General features: G+C 34.4%; 1 protein-coding gene across 2 annotated transcripts in view; it reads right to left on the minus strand.

Annotated features, from left to right (window-relative positions):
* Window positions 1–18,361, minus strand: part of LOC118190855 (carboxypeptidase D-like) — a 164,044-nt gene that overhangs the window by 75,896 nt on the left and 69,787 nt on the right. For both annotated transcript variants that reach the window (XM_085813148.1, XM_085813149.1), the window contains exons 2-3: window positions 17,594–17,795; window positions 956–1,053 (exon numbers count right to left, since the gene is read on the minus strand). In XM_085813148.1, coding sequence (XP_085669274.1) covers window positions 956–1,053; window positions 17,594–17,783 — 288 coding nt within the window. In that variant the 5' untranslated portion in view covers window positions 17,784–17,795. The remainder of the gene's footprint in view (window positions 1–955; window positions 1,054–17,593; window positions 17,796–18,361) is intronic.

An 18,361-nucleotide genomic window follows, 5' to 3' on the forward strand; every position in this document is an offset into this window, starting at 1 on the left:
TGAAATTACTTAAAATTATTAATTAATTACTGGAGTCAATCGAAACAGAAATTTAGAAGTTATTCCGTACTGTTTTATGTTTAATCTTTTGATGCACAACGTAACTAAATATGTAAACTGGTAATCTGCAGATATCCAGATTAGTCAGGACCACGATCTAAATGAATAAAATAAAACAGAAAATACACATTTTGCAAAATTAAAAAATGTTTTTTTCTTACTTTCTAATTTTTATTTACGTACACCTTACAAACATCACAGTATCTCTATAAACAGTACTTGATTATTTTTCTTTTAATATTTGAAGGATATTTACCTGTTCATCGAATACTGAAGGTCAACTTATGCCACATACACTTATTAAAATTAATTTTTAACAGCGTCTGAAAAGTTTGTACTCTATTATATTATGCTTCTAAATCACTTTAATTAATGAAAATTAAAAGCAAGTAAACAAATTAATAATGGGCTTATTTAGCTTATAAATATAAACTTCATATAAATGGAGCCCAGATAATTGGAGTTTTGTTATAATTTATGTCTCATCTTTAAAGCATATCAGTAATTCATCCTATTAGCACTACTGCCATTAGTTTATTTTGTAGGAAATTTTTAGCTATAAGAAAATTGCATAAAAACTAACACGTACGGGGTAGGGAATCTTTTGACATTAATGGAAGCATTTAATTTATTTATTGATTGGAAGCATTCGTTCATTTCTGTGAATGAAAAACTTGTCTTCCTAAATTTGATCCATTGCAGTAAGCAACGAAATGCTAATCTTTTAAGTTGTAAATGTGAGCGACCGTTTGCATCAGCAAAATTAGAGTCCAACAGTAGCAGATCTACAGCACAGGGAATAAAAGAATCTCAAGAGAGCACGTTATTTCCAGTGATCTATTTTTGCACATCCAATCTATTTATCGTTATAAATGACACATTCCAAAAGCCTTACCTCATTTCCATGCATATTTGCAACATATTTAACATTGGGCTTAAATAATGGTTCTTCTTGTGGGTCGCTTGTTACCAGAATAACCCATAATTCTCTTCCTATTAAAAAATAAAGAAAAAAAAAATCTGTTAATTCATCTCTAGCCGGTTACTTGCATAAGTATTAATCGCAAACATACTCAGTTAATATATTTAGTTCTACTGCGTGCATCAAATTTTCTTTATCTCGCTAAAATATATTCATTATTTTTAGGTGAAGTAATATAAAGAACAAGCTCATTTATTTATTTATTTATTGGAAATACTGGTCATTGCAAAGAGCATTTGCAACTTTAAAATTAAATTATATAATATTTGCAGTAAATGGTTTACAGAAAAAAACATTATTGTATACCATATCGGTTCTTTATTCAGTTATTTCTAAACTATTAATCTGAAGAAAGTAATTCAGTAACATGTACATAAAACAAAAGCAAACATTTGTAGATTTAGAAGCTAATTTCTTAAAATCAAGCTTTGGTTTATAAAAATTGTAATACAAGTATTTGCTCCCTGATGACAGTTTTTGAACCATGAGATTATTCGAATGAATCTTTACCAAATTTAACAAGAAGAAACTGATCCACTTACATTCATTTACAAAGGCTATATACATATATTCGTTCCTTACATATATTCATTCATACTAATGCAAATGTAAAGCACGTATAAGAAGTTTAAAGACAAGTGGATGTTAATTGCAACTTATGACTACAGGAAGAGTTACCTTGTTGCTGGTGATTTTCTGCTAATGATTAACTGCAATGATTCCGCTAATGATCGATTCCAACCCCAAACCGGGGATCGACTTAGGGGAAAACTCCGGGCGTTCCGGCTAGGACCTGTACCTAGAGAGACTCGATTTCTGAGGAAAATAATCAGTCTTCACAGAGACTAGAACCATCGTTTATTCGGTGGTAGGTTCAAGCTCGGCAAGGACCTATGGTACTGCCTTATCTGCCTCTTGGTTGTGGGGTTGCTACATGGTTAGATATCGAAGGTTTCCGTGGTAGTTTGGCTCTCCCTGGTCAACACAGGGAGACAGTCGACGACTTTACTATGTTCTCCTTACTAATTCAGAAGTCAAACAACAAAAATCAGCTTTATATTTACAAAATTTGCTGATTTTTGTAGTTTGACTTCTGAATTAGTATTTATTCGGCGTGTTATTGTGTCTTAATTATGTTCTCCTTGTTGGTGGATGCATGCCGCTCTCCATTGACTTGCGTTATTAATCTCAGACTGTATGCATCAAAATTGTCCCCCTAGATTGACTGGGGAATAATGCCTTCTTGGATTGCATCTAGGTGTTTGGGGATTTTAACCAAAGTCATTTAATAAGCCAGGTCCGTGAGCCCATCTTCCTGGTGCATTGCTAGTGATTGATTTCTGCAAGTGATTGGTTGCTGCTAGTGACTGATTGCCTCTTCAACTACTATTTACGTTGAAAACAAGGTAGTATTATTGGTTGGAGACCGCATCAAGTATCATTATCATGTTAGTGGTATATGAACGTCCTCTATATAATTGATTACATGAAGCCAAATAGCTTGATTTATAACTCGTTATAATTATACGTCAGCCAAAAAGAAAAAAAAAAAAAAAAGACAGGTAGCCTAATTTTATAAGATTATTGTCCTTAAGCAAATCAATTTTTTTATATTAATAATTTTTTCTTTGCTTGTAACGAAAAATGGTAGATAAAAGCTTGTTTATCTTTATTTGTCCTCTGATTCAGTCAGGGCGATAAATCGCCACCATTTTTTAAGTAATTCATACACTTTAAGTTATGAATTATTTTAGAAATTTAAAACTAATTGTAATTCTGGTATTTAATCTAATTTTATAACTCCTGAAATTAATCTCTTCTTATGGAGTTACAAGGCGAATGATGAAAATAAGTTACGCATCCACAATAAAACTGAAAGGAATTTTCTGTCATTGTGTTTCCTATTTTATTTTTTAAGAAATATTTAAAAAAAATAGAAAAATTACATTTTCTAAAGAACAATTCAAAAAAGATTTTTTTTAATGCAGGAAACTGAAGCAAATTTCTTTCTTTTCTTTTTTCCTTTTCTGCAATCAAAATTACGTAATTTTATTCTCAAAGGCATCAAAATATTTTATCTTTCCCCACCCACTTTTAAGTCAAGGATGGCAGTTGAAATCCACATTCCGTTAAAATTCTTGATCCAAAACGTCAAGTAATAGATGGTAAACCTTGACACAGAAATCGCAGTGAATGGGCTTTTCTGGCCAAAGTAAAAGAGAGGACTGATAATGACCGGTTATTCAGCGAACAACTTGCTTGCTGCTCGAGTTAAAACCCACGCCAGAGGGCAGCGAACGAATATGAAAGAACAAAAAGCCCTGTAAAAGACCTTTTAGAGGTCTCTTCAAATACAAAGTGAATCTATTGACCCATTTCTTCAAGCAACACGTTTTTGTTGTTGGCTCTTTTCTTCCCATTGTTTATCTTCATTCTCTTTTATTTACAATGATTAAATTTGAAAAGCGCTGAAACTTGCACTTGAAAAGAAAGTGAAAACGCAGCGGCAAGTCTCTTTCGTTCAACTCATAACAAAAGAACCTAAAAGTGAATCCTGGAGAGTAAACAATAACTTTCTGATTCGGAAAAAACGCGCAGAAATTTCGGAAAGCGTACTGGCACGAAACAGAATTTTCTTATACGTAACATACCAAATGTTTTCATTTAATCACTTCTCTGATGAATACGAGAATACCAAAAGCGATGATGGAGCTTAAGCTTTAAATGACAAGTTTAATGCCAACAACGACTGTACAAGGAGCTCCTTAGAAACTTTAAAATCTCTAGTCATTCATTTTTCTGTTAAATCCTTTAAAAATGTCATGTCTTTCTGTCATAGTTGTTAAATCAAATTTCCCACTAATTGTCTTTCTTGTAATGCCTCTGTTACATGGATTTATTATCGAATTTGCATTTCCCACTTTTCATAAGCAGAGCGGGTGTAACCTTAGCAGACGGACGGCAGATATTAGAGGCCGCAAAATTTCTAGAATTTAGAGAAGCACCGAGTAGCAATATTTAGAGATGGTAAAATTTTTAGAATTTAGGAAAACATCGAGCTGCAGAACTTAAAACCCATACAGACTGAAGCGGATAGCAAAATGCCTAGCGCCGGCCATACTTTTTATCATATGTCATTTCCCATATAGACATTTACTCCTTGATGTTCCTTTTTCAAGCTCAAAATCTTCCCTATACAAAGATAAACTCCTACAAAATTAGGGACATTATTATTATTACACGCTACTCGAATTCTCGGATCCAACAACCCTTGAGCAAGATCTTGGGCTCCAAACTCAAATTTTTATGCTTTTTTGGTCCTTCGAATCTTATCTTCGGAAAACCTTTCAGCACTTTACCTTAAAACTTTGGAAACATAAGTTTTATTGACATTCAACTGAAACATTCGCTAAAATGAACGCAGTTTGCTACGATTTCTGTAGATTTAGATCACTGTTAACTTGTGGACTCGAGTGACATTCTGTTTAACTTCTGGAGACAATTTAGCTTTCAATGTTTAGAACTTATCCTTATTAACACTTGAAATAATTCCCTTCCTTCTACATTCCTTTGATTTAAAAAGATTATGCAAAAAATTTAAACTGTAACTTAAAAACATTTTTTGTCAGAGTATATCGAGAGAATAAATATTGCAAGAATATCACATGAATTTTAATTATATATTTAGTTTAGTAAATTTTATTTTTATTTTTTTAATAAACATTAACATGTTTTTAAGAAACTATATTCATATTTTTTCCTGGAACGCAGATTTCAAAATTTATTTAAAAAATTTTTAATATTAAGGTTTTTTTCTTTCTTTTTTACCTTCATCTTGTTATAATTTGAAAGATTTGTGAGATTAGAGAACTTTTTAGGATTCCGAATCAGATTAATGAAAATTTAGGATTTGAAAAAAATTAAAAACATGATATTGCGCCTATGAAGAATATGCAAAATAAAACAAGTAAATTTAATAAAAGATAGTCATAAAAAATAAACATTTAAAGAAGAATCTTGTTTTTTACTGCAGAATATTTTATTAATTAGCAAAGAAATAAACGCATTTATATATTTAAAATCTTTTCCCTCTTTTTATTCTCTACTGATTTCTATTTTGCAGAATAACGTAAGACTGAAAATTTTGATCCATAATTTTCATTAAACTTTTTATAAAATATTGCAAAAGAAAATAAAGAAATTACTGTAAAAGAAATATATATATAGATACAATGATTTTAATGAATCTAACTAATGTAATTTCATGGATCAAGTTTAGTAATTAATAATAATGGAAAGTAATCGATCTGCGTTTAACGCTCTTAAATAGCTTAGCTTGTTAATTAATAACATAATAAATTTGAAATAAAAATTAAATGTCTTACACTTTAGTGAACGCTGCAATTAATTCGGATAGAGGCAGCATATTTCTTTTAAATCGCAGAGACTGTTGATTAAATAGGCAAGACAAATACATTGCGTTTTGTCGAGTGGCAAAAACACTTCTTTTATACTATGCGGCGGATTTTCTGATTAAATTTGAAACATAAACAACTTGCCGAGTGGCACCACAGATCTTTTATGTCACTCTATTCAAAATTTCTTAAATTTGCTCAAAATATGAAATGAATAAAACTCAAATTCGGAAATTGAAAATTCGGGCTTTAAGGTGCTCGTGTTCGGGTGGAAGACTATGTTGATTCAAAATTTAGTGGCTCAAGATGCTGCCGTTTTTCCTCAATGACAGGAACATACAAGCATATACATACATACAGATTCTTCATTATTTAATAGTAGACATTAAATCATTTTTTAATTTGAGGTCTACATAAAATTTTAATTTAATCAAAATTTAGTGGCTCAAGATGCTGCCGTGTTTCCTCAATGACAGGAACATACAAGCATATACATACATACAGATTCTTCATTATTTAATAGTAGACATTAAATCATTTTTTAATTTGAGGTCTACATAAAATTTTAATTGATTTTCAGTAAGTTCGATAATCCGTCAACTGTTTCATCAGTTCAAGCTGTAGGCAAAACCGAGGGGGGAAGAGGAAAGAAGCTGATGGATATAATTTTGGGGGGAAGGTTAAAAAGAATATGTTTGTCACAAAAAAATTATGTCTATCAGCTGTTTTCACCGATTTTTATTTAACAGCTGAGCTTATGAAACAGCTCTGCGTATTTGCTTTCTTATACTAATGAAGTAATCCATTAAAAACTTCTAAAACAAAACACACATATACAAAAGATAAGTATTGCCATTTTAAAGGAAATCCAAGGAGCTCACTACTTTCTTAAACTAAAATGGCTATACAAAATTTCTGATCGAAATTTAGATAAATGTAATTCCGTATCTATTAGTAATATACTAATTTGACACGTCCCATAAAAGAACAAAAATTTCCGTATTTTAAAATATCAGTTACACTTTCCACAACGTCATGCTTTATTAATGGAGACTTCATCAGTGCCGCCAGACATTCGGTCATTCGCAATGACTCCGATGATTTATTGTTCTATTGGCTAACCTTCAAGTCATCGGAATCTTCCTACATGCAAATTTTTTCTTTCCGAAACACATTAAAAAGTTGTATTTGTGCGAAAATTCTGGTTATATGCCTAAACCATAGTTTCCTCTTCATTTTTGGCCCATCATCCCCTTTTTCAGTACAATTTCTTGTTCTTGTTGCTGTTACTCAACGCCTCTATTCTAGTTTTGAGGAACTGCGTGGCCATATGCCTACCGGATATTTTATAAAACGCTCTGACGTTAATTTGTCTAATTTGCAACGGACGTGACTTCTACTTCCCAAGACTGGAACCATCCTCACTAGGACCTTTCAGCTCAGATGGCTAAGTGCTGCTGCACTGGAAAGGAGCCTTTTTCTTCTCCGTACATCACCATTATTTTGAGCAAAGAAAGACTCGCACGTATGAACATTATCATCTTTCCAATGATGATGTATTTGATATCTTTTGAATATAAATAGGTACCAATTAAAAACACATAAAATTCATAGGTATTTAGTACATCAAATAAAAAATTTAAATTTATGATGCAATACTGAGACAGAATAGTAACGATGAAAGACTTCCTAAAGTATTTGTAGCTATGTGCTCTATAAAATAAGCGTAGGCGCCTGGCATGGCACGCACATATGGTAACAAATACAATACATGGAGACGGTAGATGTCACCGCAAGTATGGATTTAAACTGATATTTTTAGAATTTTATGCTGATTACTTGTACAAAATTTAAAAAAAAAAAAAAAAAAAAAAAAAAAAAAAAAAATCTGAAAGGTTTCAAACAGATTTTAAATTACGTCCAAAGAGACTTTTTTTTCAAACATTTTGTGTGTTACCTTTATTTATTAAATATCGTGTTCTTCGCATTTAAAACATAAAATTCAATTAAAGAGCAGAATCGCAAAATAATGTTAAAATGAGCATATCTTTCAAATTTCCGATACACAGTCTCGCGGGCTGGAGATGTTTTTTCTGTACAACGTTGTCATTGCTCGCTTTGAAATCCTTGAGTTTGTTAATCAAAAATTCATTAAAGTTTTATAAAATAGGAAATTGATTATGAAACATATTCCGAATTTCAAATTTCGGCTTAAAGATGCCCATATTCGCAGGAGGATTACGTTACTTAAAATTTGATGGCTCTAGGTACCGTTGTTTTATCACAATGAGAGAAACACAATGAGAGAAACATACAGAATTTGGAGAAGGATCAACTGATATGTTTGGGTTTGATTTTTGTTTGTAAAGAGGCGTGATAGTAATACTTGTACAATCAAGTGTATGTTTAATTATTTGCATAAAAAATGCTTTGGGAACCTTCTAAGCCATTTCCTTATTGCCCAGTTGCTTTTAATGTGCCCTTACTGTGTTCAGTCTGAAAGACGAACAACTGATAAATACATAACGCTATTTCACGTTAAAATGCATCACGTTAAAATAACTTCTATTTCGTATTCAAAAAAGGTTTGACAAATCCAATCATTGTGCGACGAGACGGCTTTGATACGTCATCCGCGACGTTTCCTCGACGTCTAACGGAGCGAAAGAAGCACTGTACTCGGGACATTTCACGCATGAAAAGTTTTGTTCTCAACTTACAGCAGTAATTCCGCGCGAAGCGACTCTATATTAAATTCAAATGAAATGAAACAAAGCAAGGACATTTTATTTTTGAGAAATATGCATAGTTTTTGTTGCCCTTTTCATCTTTTATTTCGTTAAAGTAAATTTTAAGAACAAATCTTTAAATTTAACTGCGCAATTTCTGTTTACTTCATAAGAAAAACAAGAAATAGTAATTTGAATTTCCGTGTATTCTGTAGATAAAATAACTGCCCGAGAATCGAAACATGTTTTTTAACTAATTCCTACTACCGAGTAATTTTCGATCTAAATAGAAATCTAATCGAATCTAAATAGAAAATCGTTCTGAATGATGTCACACTGTTCATGAACAATTACGGATGCTATAGAGTTGCTAACCACTACATTCAAAAATTTTCCGTTTCCCTACGCCACCCTGTACTTATGGCTTTTCCTTCTCGATGTTACAGTTTCAATATTGAAAAAGGTAGCATTAATAATTTTCAGAGTAATCCATGTTGTGAGAACATTAAGCATGTCAGTATGTTTTCTGCGAAGATCTCTGACTAATTTTCTATCGATATTCCCACAGAATATTCAGAGTTAGGCTAGTCAGATTAACTCCAGACTCAATATAACTTGATTGTAAAAACCAAATGGAACAACACTTTCACAATTCTTCATTACTTTGATCAGATGAATTTGAATCAAAAGTCTGCTTAAAAGAAAGTATAGATAAACACATATCTTCATAATCTTTAATGCAGCATTAGGCCGTTTGCGTCATATTTGCATTTGAAGTGGCAACGCTGAATACTTACTTCACTGCGCAATGTCAACGAACAACTCTGCTTCGCACTTCTCGTCTTCGGCCTCTGGGCATATGAATGTGCAACTGCGCAAATAGAGCATGACGTAAATATAAATCTTTGGTGATAGGATGCTAAAAGTGTGTTCACGGTTATTAAGTGAAAGTTCAGTTGTTCATTCATGAATGAAAGGATTTCTTGAACAACGATTATTCAGTATCACGTTTATGTCCAAATAAGGTACATATAAGGAAACACAATCACGTCGTATAAGATCTTATTGCACAATTTCGAGAAGATTACGAATATGTCTATCATTTTCTAATAACTACTTACTTTCTTTACTTTCTACTATATTTACTGAGTAATTCTAGTAGGCTAACAATATTTCATCCCACTGCAGTCATAACCTTGTAGGGTTTATATTTATTTTAACTAACATTTATTTTATGTTTAAACTATCTTTCCTGTCAAGCCTTACTTTCCCCTGGAACTGCCAATGCCAGAGTATGTAAATTTTAGTAGAACGCGCAAGGATTCAAATTATCAGCGGAAGTATTCTGAGTTAAATAGAAAGGAAACGAGTTCGAAGTGTGCTGTTCGTACTTCACGTGCGCGGAGGTAGTTAGCCGGAAATTGAAGAACCCCGCGTTTCGGCCTGTGTGCTTGCCTTGGAGAATTGTTAATCGTTCAACGTGATATTCAAAGTTTGCTGAATTAGCAGCGGTATTGTAAAACGCGGTGAGGTTAGTTACTTTTAGAGAGCCTCGTAGTTAGTCTTGTTATTAGTTTCTTTTCAGGTTCTTATTTTTATTTTACCGCCGAGTCGGCGTAGTTTGTGAGCGTCAAGAGCACGCAATTGTAACTTCTTAAGTTGAATAAAAAGGGACTTAAACCCTTTGCAAGACTCTGTCATTTTTCCAGTCACCTCTTGGTTGCGTGCAAGTTGGAGGCGCGCAACTCTACCTTGGCGCCCGAACACTTATCGAACTGAAATGGCAGAAAATCGGATGGAAGCCGCTGGACAACACCAAGAAATGGCAAGCCAATTGGAAGGATTTGGATACCTGGTCCAGACTTTGAGAGCGTCAATCAAGCCAAACGTCAATTTCGACGGAAAAAATTCGGTGGCGATATTTTTAGAAGCCCTAGAAAATCACTTTCAGCTCTACCCTGTGCCGGAAAGACAAAATGTTGCCATCGCCACATCTGCACTAAAAGGACAGGCCGCGCTATGGTGGAAGAATATAGGCAAATTTTTATTAGGGGAATTTGGAAGCCAGACATATGCATTTGAAAATTTCAAAAAATCGTTAGTAAAGGCCTTCCCCATAATGAAAGATCGAGCAAGGCTGGAAGTCGAACTATATAGTTTCTATCAACGGGATATAGAAGAGTTGACGGACTTTATTCTACGAAAAATTAAGCTGACGGATATGCTGTATGGGAAGAAACCCGATGAGGAGATTATTGAAATAATCTTACCAAGATTGTTACCCGCTGTTCAAGACTACTTCGAAATTAGAAACCCAGCACATTGCAGGAGCTCTTCGAATTGGCGGTGAAGTTTCAAAATCGCAGAATAGCGGAAAAAGCTAGAGGGGCAACGTATTCTCAAAGTACCCGAAGGAAATCTTCAAATGAGGAAACCAGAAATGCAAATCGCTCTTATGGGGGAAAGAGCTATCAAGCTACCTCATCGAACCTCGAAGGTCAAGGCCCAAAAAGAAAATTCGAAAATAAACATCCGCGTACCCAGAAGGCGCAAATTGAAAGGAAAGCTTTAAACGAGTAGAGGGGCCTGTGAAAGGGAGGGTCCAGACCCCGGAAGTTTTAAAAAAACCCTCAAAAAGACATTTAAATACGGTCATCGTAAAAAACTCACATCTACTAATTATACAAGTCCTGGTTGGCGATGTACCAGTAGAAGCCCTCATCGATACAGGAGCAGAAGGAAATTTTATGAGCGAAACATTCTTCAAAAAGAATTTTTATAGGGTACGATTATTTAAAACCAAAAATACGGAAATTATAGCTGCGCAAGGAAAAACAGGTCACTGCATCGGGAAATTATCATTAAACATACAGGTAAAAGAGGAAAGCCTCAAAGTATTAATTTTTGTAGTGAAGAATCTGCAAAATCCTCTTATTTTAGGTATGGACTTTTTAAGGGCCGCGTGGGCCAAGCTGAATTTTCAAGACAGTTCCGTGGTGCTGGAGATGGACCAGAGGGTGGTGGAACCTGTGGAGAAATCGCAAGTGGACCTTAGCCATCTGAATGACCATGAAAGTCAAGCCATCCAGCAAGTGGTGAGTAATTTTTCTAACTTGTTTTCAGAAAAGCCTGGTAGTTGCCAAATAGTTACGCATCAGATACAATTAAATGCCGAAAAACCTTGTAGGACTAAACCTTACCGCTATGACAAACAAAAAGACGTAATCATCGATGAACACATTCAGGAGATGATAAAGAATAAAATAATAACGCCCATAAATAGTGAGTACGCGAGTCCAGTCGTACTATGTAGGAAAAAGAACGAGTTTCCTCCTTCGGAAGAAAGGGCTTGGAGGTTTGCTATCGATTACAGAAAACTAAATAGTATTACTAAATTCCCAGTTTACCCTTTGCCGGTTATAGAGGAAATTATTAGACAGATCAAATCGACAAGATACATGTCTACTTTCGACTTAACGTCTGGCTACTATCAAATAGCTATGAGACCCGAAGACAGACATAAAACCGCGTTTATCACAAAATCGGGCACTTACGCATTTTTACGCATGCCCTTTGGGTTGTGTGGGGTCCCATCAACATTCCAGAGAGCTATGGACATTGTTCTAAAGCCTGTCCTAGGAAAATCGACTTTAATCTATCTAGATGATATAATTATAACGAGTAGTACGTTGGAACAACATATTAAAGACCTAGAAGAAGTTTCTAAATTATTAAAAGAGGCCGATCTTACAATTAACGCCTCAAAATACAAGTTCGCAACTAAAGAACTTAAATATCTGGGTTATAAAATTACGCAAAAGGGTATAGAAACGCAAGATTCAAAAATAAAAGCCATCAAGAATTTCCCACCGCCCAACACCGCCAAGAAACTTTCTTCTTTCATTGGGTTATGTTCTTACTATCGGTCTTTCATAAAAGATTTCGCTAATATTGTTGAACCACTCTTAGTAATCAAAAGAAAGAGAGGTAAATTTACGTGGACAGCGGAAGCAAATACAGCATTTGAAAGATTAAAAGAAGCGCTCATCAATGGCCCTGTTTTAAAATTCCCGGAGGGGGACGAAAACCTGGAAATTGCAGCAGATGCGTCAGACTATGCGGTGGGTGCGGTTCTTATGCAAAATAGCCATCCTCTGGCATTTTTTAGTAAAACGTTGAATCAGACACAAAGGAATTATACAGCTACAGAGAGAGAAACATTAGCCGTATTAATGGCTGTACACAAATTTCGAGTTTATTCCGGCAAATCGCCAGTAACAGTCTTTTCGGATCATGCGGCTGTTGGTAGACTTTACTCGGGGAAAAACCTAACGCCCAGGTTAACAAGATGGGCTTTAAAACTCCAAGAATATAATATCACAATAAAATATAAACCGGGTAAGGAAAACAATGTAGCTGACGCACTTTCTCGTATAAAACTGGACGATGAAGGAAATGAACTTAAATGCGCTGTGTTGACTTCAAAAATTTTAGATTCTAGAGATACGATTATCACTGAACTGAAAGCTGATCCTGAATTTGGAAATATCTATGCATATTTGAAAGACCCCGAAAGCTTTGAGCACACAGATATCGATGCGATAAGAAATAGAGCAGAAAACTATGAAATAATAGATAATTTATTATTCTATACGAAAACAACAAACGAAAATCTTGAGTACAAACCAGTCATCCCAGCCTCGCTTCGATTAAGCATTTTGAAGGAATTACACGACGCGAAAACAGCGGGTCATTTAGGGGTCAGAAAGACTTTAAAAAGTGTACGCGAGGCGGTATATTTCCCGCAATTATACAAAATAGTAACTGCGTATGTAAGGTCCTGCAATCAATGTCAGTTAATAAATGATATTAATTACAGCCCGGCCGGGTACTTAAGTAGCATTCGCGCTACATTTCCGAATGAAATTTTAGGCATAGATCTTCTTGGTCCCTTCCCCCAGAGTGAGTTCAATAAAAATCGTTTTCTTTTAGTAATAGTAGATCATTTTTCAAAATGGACAGAAATTGTTCCACTTAAACGCGCGTCAGCCAAAACAGTCGCAGATGCATTCTTACACAAATACATTTTAAAATACGGTTCACCGATGAAAGTCATTAGCGATAACGGAAAACAATTCATTAGTCAAATATTTGAAAACATATGCAATGGACTTGGCATACGCCATATCAAAATGGTTCCGTATAGACCACAGGCAAACATAGCAGAAAGAGTGAATAAAAATATAGTAAAAATAATTCGCAGTTACTTTAGCACACATCACAAGCGCTGGGATGGCTACATAAATGAATTAGCTTATGCTTTAAGAACGGCAAATAACGATACTACGGGAAAAACTCCAGCAGAATTATTTTTAGGCCGAAAGTTAATTACGCCTTTAGATAAATTATTCTTTGTGCAACAAAGAGAGCAAGAGTTTAAACAGAAAGATGTGCAAAAAATTATTGATCAGGCGCTTAAAAGGTCAGATACGGCAAGAAATAAGCAAAAAGTGTATTATGATAGAAAACGCCGTGAAGCAGATTTTAAAGTTGGGGATAAAGTATTGAAGCGGAAATTTTCTTTATCAAGTGCCCCAGACAATTATACTGCAAAGCTAGCTCCAAAATTTGAAGGCCCCTATGTAATTCAGGAAATCAAAGGAGTCGTATTGTATCTTAAGAACGAGAGAAGGTAGATCTGTAAAGGAAGTCCCGACCAGGTGAAAAAATACTATAATCCAAATGATTTTGAAATCCTTAAATGTTTCTTGCAGGACTCAAGCCTAAACGAAGTAGAAGGCCCAGAAATAACAACTGTTCCACCACCCAAGAAACAGAGAACTGAAAAGAGACCTAGCCCTTCTACAACCCGGACGACGGTACCAAAATGAAAAAAATGAAAACTTTCAAACTCCAGCATTTAAGAAAAACAAGAATGCAGATGCACCGCGTAAAGAAACCGTGGTAAAGAGCAAAACACCACCTACAACGTATCGCAGGAGAAATTATACATCAAGGAGAACGCTCCCAGGGCCAGAGAGTCAGGTGCAAGCAAGGCCGCTGTTTCGGAAACTGAAAAGGCAGCAGGAGGAACGAAAATGCCAGGAACAACAGAAGAAATTCAAGAAGGACTCCAGACAGGAGGACGTCAAGACCAGCCGTCCAATGGAAAAACGAAAACGACAACAACCCGACGATTACTCCGCCAAGAGGCCAACATGCAGAGGACGCAAAAGAAAAACTAATGTGGACGACACTCGGAGGTCAGTAAGGAGAAGATTGACGTCCATGAAACCTATAATATGGGAACAATATTGCCAGAAAAGAATGACGGAGTTTCAATCATCGAAAACTCAAAGATAAGTTAAAATCTTCTATAAAATTTTTTTTCTCTTTTGTTCCGAAATGTTATGCATAAATACGAAGTTCTATGTTTTGACGAAAGTCAATATGTATCAATCTTGTTGTTTTCCTTCCAGATGCTGGAAGGAAAACAACAAGATTGATTGATGAAGTCCAGGAAAAGTTGCTGTAAGAAGAGAGATTTATAAGTATCGACAGAAATTTAGTATATAATTTGTTACATAAGATTTTTTTGTGTAAACGAGGCTCTCGAGAGTTAGTTCAGAATTATAGAAACTTACAACAGGTCGTTTGTAGGACCCGCTTCCAAGTTTTCCAAATTCTGGCAGCGGCAAATGTAGGGTTTATATTTATTTTAACTAACATTTATTTTAAGTTTAAACTATCTTTCCTGTCAAGCCTTACTTTCCCCTGGAACTGCCAATGCCAGAGTATGTAAATTTTAGTAGAACGCGCAAGGATTCAAATTATCAGCGGAAGTATTCTGAGTTAAATAGAAAGGAAACGAGTTCGAAGTGTGCTGTTCGTACTTCACGAGCGCGGAGGTAGTTAGCCAGAAATTGAAGAACCCCGCGTTTCGGCCTGTGTGCTTGCCTTGGAGAATTGTTAATCGTTCAACGTGATATTCAAAGTTTGCTGAATTAGCAGCGGTATTGTAAAACGCGGTGAGGTTAGTTACTTTTAGAGAGCCTCGTAGTTAGAGTCTTGTTATTAGTTTCTTTTCAGGTTCTTATTTTTATTTTACCGCCGAGTCGGCGTAGTTTGTGAGCGTCAAGAGCACGCAATTGTAACTTCTTAAGTTGAATAAAAAGGGACTTAAACCCTTAGCAAGACTCTGTCATTTTTCCAGTCACCTCTTGGTTGCGTGCAAGTTGGAGGCGCGCAACTCTACAGCCTTCAAAAGACTTCTTTGTAGCAACTACAGATGATGAGTTATATTAAGCTGTCTGATATGTCTTGTCTGATATGAGCTTGCCGATTGCTGCAGTATCTTCAGCGAAAGATTAAAGTTTTCTTGGTCCCGAAATACCTCTTTTTGTTTATAATATATTTTCTCCTTCCTTCACGCCTCCATGGTGAAACAGTAGCACACTCAGAGCGTATTCGAGAGGTCCAGATTAAAGTCCCAGCGATGGCACTGCACATTTTTCACATTTCCTGCTTATATCTATCTATATATATGTAATGTACCAGCTTTTGTCCGGAATAAATAGATTGGTGAAGAAAAATAGATGTAGTCGTAGCTTAAATTATCAGACGATAAGTTTAAAAAACAGGATCCATTTATTATTGGTCAGGAGAAATAGCAGTTACAAAAATCATATTTCCGGAGTAAATAAAAAATAATTACTAATAACTTTTTGCATGAAGTTTACTGCATCGTTACATTAAAGAAAAAACCCCAATATTCCTTTGCGAATCCTTTTATAGCCTCTGGAAAGGCGGAGCTTCCAAGAAATGACGTAAGCCTCGTTAGCCATTCCAGTTCGCTTTAAATATCTTGAGAACATTCTATAACTGTACGTGTAGAAAAGGCGGGAAAAACAACTTGACTACGGGGCTGGGGATTTAATTCCACGTACTTTCAAATAAGAGACCGTCGCCATTAAAAATGAAAAGAACATACAGTTAGAATTTTAAGTGTATTCGTGACTATGGAATTTTATTATTACATATATGTATAACTAATGATTATATATCTATATATATAATATATAGATATATATGTATATATATATATATATATATATAACTAATGATTCTACAGTGGCTCCCGAACTAAAAGGTGGTGGACAATAATTCGTCACCACCAGGATTTGGTGAGTGCGTCGCCCTTTAAAAGGGGAGTATATAAGGTATTTTCTTCCTCCCTCCAGCATGCCTTCGTGGTGTAACTGGAAGCATGCTCGACGCGTATTCGCGAGTTCCAGGTTCGAGTGCCTGGCGAGGGAATCGCACATTTTTCACATCTCCTGCTTCAAAACCTAATAGTTCAGAATAAGTCATGAAAAGGGAAACAGAAACCCCCCGTAGCACTCTAGATAAAAATCTAATTCTAAAATGTTTAAATCAAGAAAACGAGTCATTCATTTCTGAAGCTCAGTCTTATTCTTAGGCATATCTTTACGACTACATATGAAAACCAAGTATGGTTATAGAAACGCTAGATGGAATGGTCAAAACAATTTTCCAAAATCTGTGGCTGTTAATTTCGACTCCATTGTCTACGAACATAATATTTTTTCGAATCTGCTGCAAACGGATAGTTAGCAGATTAAGCAAAGCAATTTTACATAGTTAACAGATTAAGCAACGTATCCTCACATATATGTGAGGATTTTCTTCCTTAGATGAGATGCTTCCATACAGGACTTACGAATGAAATTGCTTCCTATTAATATTAAACATAAGAGAAATCATAAAGGGATAGTAACACAGTGAATAAGAAGTATGTAATGATCAAGAAAAAATTAAGAAATCTTTAGCCAAATAAAAGAAATCAAAACGGCATGTAACAAAAGAGAAACACACCACAACTGTGGGTGTGAGTGTATCAAGTACAGTTTCAGTCAAGTATCATGTCTTGTTCTAAGAAATGACGAAAATAGCTACTAATACGTAAATCAAAAGACTGTTTTTAGGAACGTTATTCTGTTAGATTATTCAGCTATAGCTGGAGCTTCTTAGCTGGTTTAATTGTCAAAGCTTGCCTAATATTTAATAGTCATAATAATAGTTTGTTCCAATTTATCATCTTAATTATATTAATATTAAATAAATATCATCATCAATATTAATATTAAATAAATATCATATCATCTTAATTATATTAATATTAATTAAAATTAATTATATTAATATTATTAATATTAAAAATAAATCTTTTTTGGCAATTTTTAACGCTCTTTTTTTAAACTTCAAACATCATTAGACTTAAGATTTGTATTAACCACACAAGTAATTTTTTTATATTACTGATTTCATAACAAATAAAACTACATTTATCATACTATCTTATGAATGATAAATATAAATTTATTTACCTTGAGTGGATTTACCAACTGAGTACAACTTCGTTAATTGTGGATACTCATTAGCCAGTTGATGCAGCACAGATGTCATACTTTGGTAATTGTGGTACACGAAATCGATATCTGTACTTTGAGTCAATGGCAAGACCCAGGCCACCATCAGACAAGAGATGATCAGGGGATACGGAGGGAAGGAAATCATTGTCAGAGGTGTCTAGAAATGAAAGAGAAGGAAAAAATTACAAATGAAAGCGCCCATTTCGTCTAATACAATTTCATATTACATAAAACAGATTCGGAAATTGCTGATTTTTTTTAATCGCTGAAAACAAACTCACGATTCTGGAGTTTCTACTACGTAGATATAAAAACACAGTACGTTTTCAAAAGAAAATATTATTATTTAACTTATCAGACTGATAAAATATAGCTTAATGCAACAGCAAAACTCAATTTTAAGCATTTCACTCATACATTCTATTCATCATTTACATTCTACTTCATATGAAACGTTTAACGCCAAAGTTTAAACGTAAAATTAGGCAAAATTCGAGCCTTAATGGTTAGTTTGATATTATCACAAAATTCTAGCTTAAGCAATGAAGGTCCTTTTTCTTCAAAGATTTACAATATTTTGTCAGGCGAAATACTTTTGTTTCATGCAGAAAAGGGGACCTCCATTGTCTGAATTTTAACCGGTAGGTATTTAAAAAAATTAATTAAAGCAGTTTCATATACGATTTTTGATTAATTCAATAAAAACCTAGAGTTATTCATAAA

This window comes from Stegodyphus dumicola, chromosome 3 (genome assembly GCF_044657685.1).
Source record: "Stegodyphus dumicola isolate Sdum_Otavi_A_Nest chromosome 3, ASM4465768v1".
NCBI classification, from domain to species: domain Eukaryota; kingdom Metazoa; phylum Arthropoda; class Arachnida; order Araneae; family Eresidae; genus Stegodyphus; species Stegodyphus dumicola.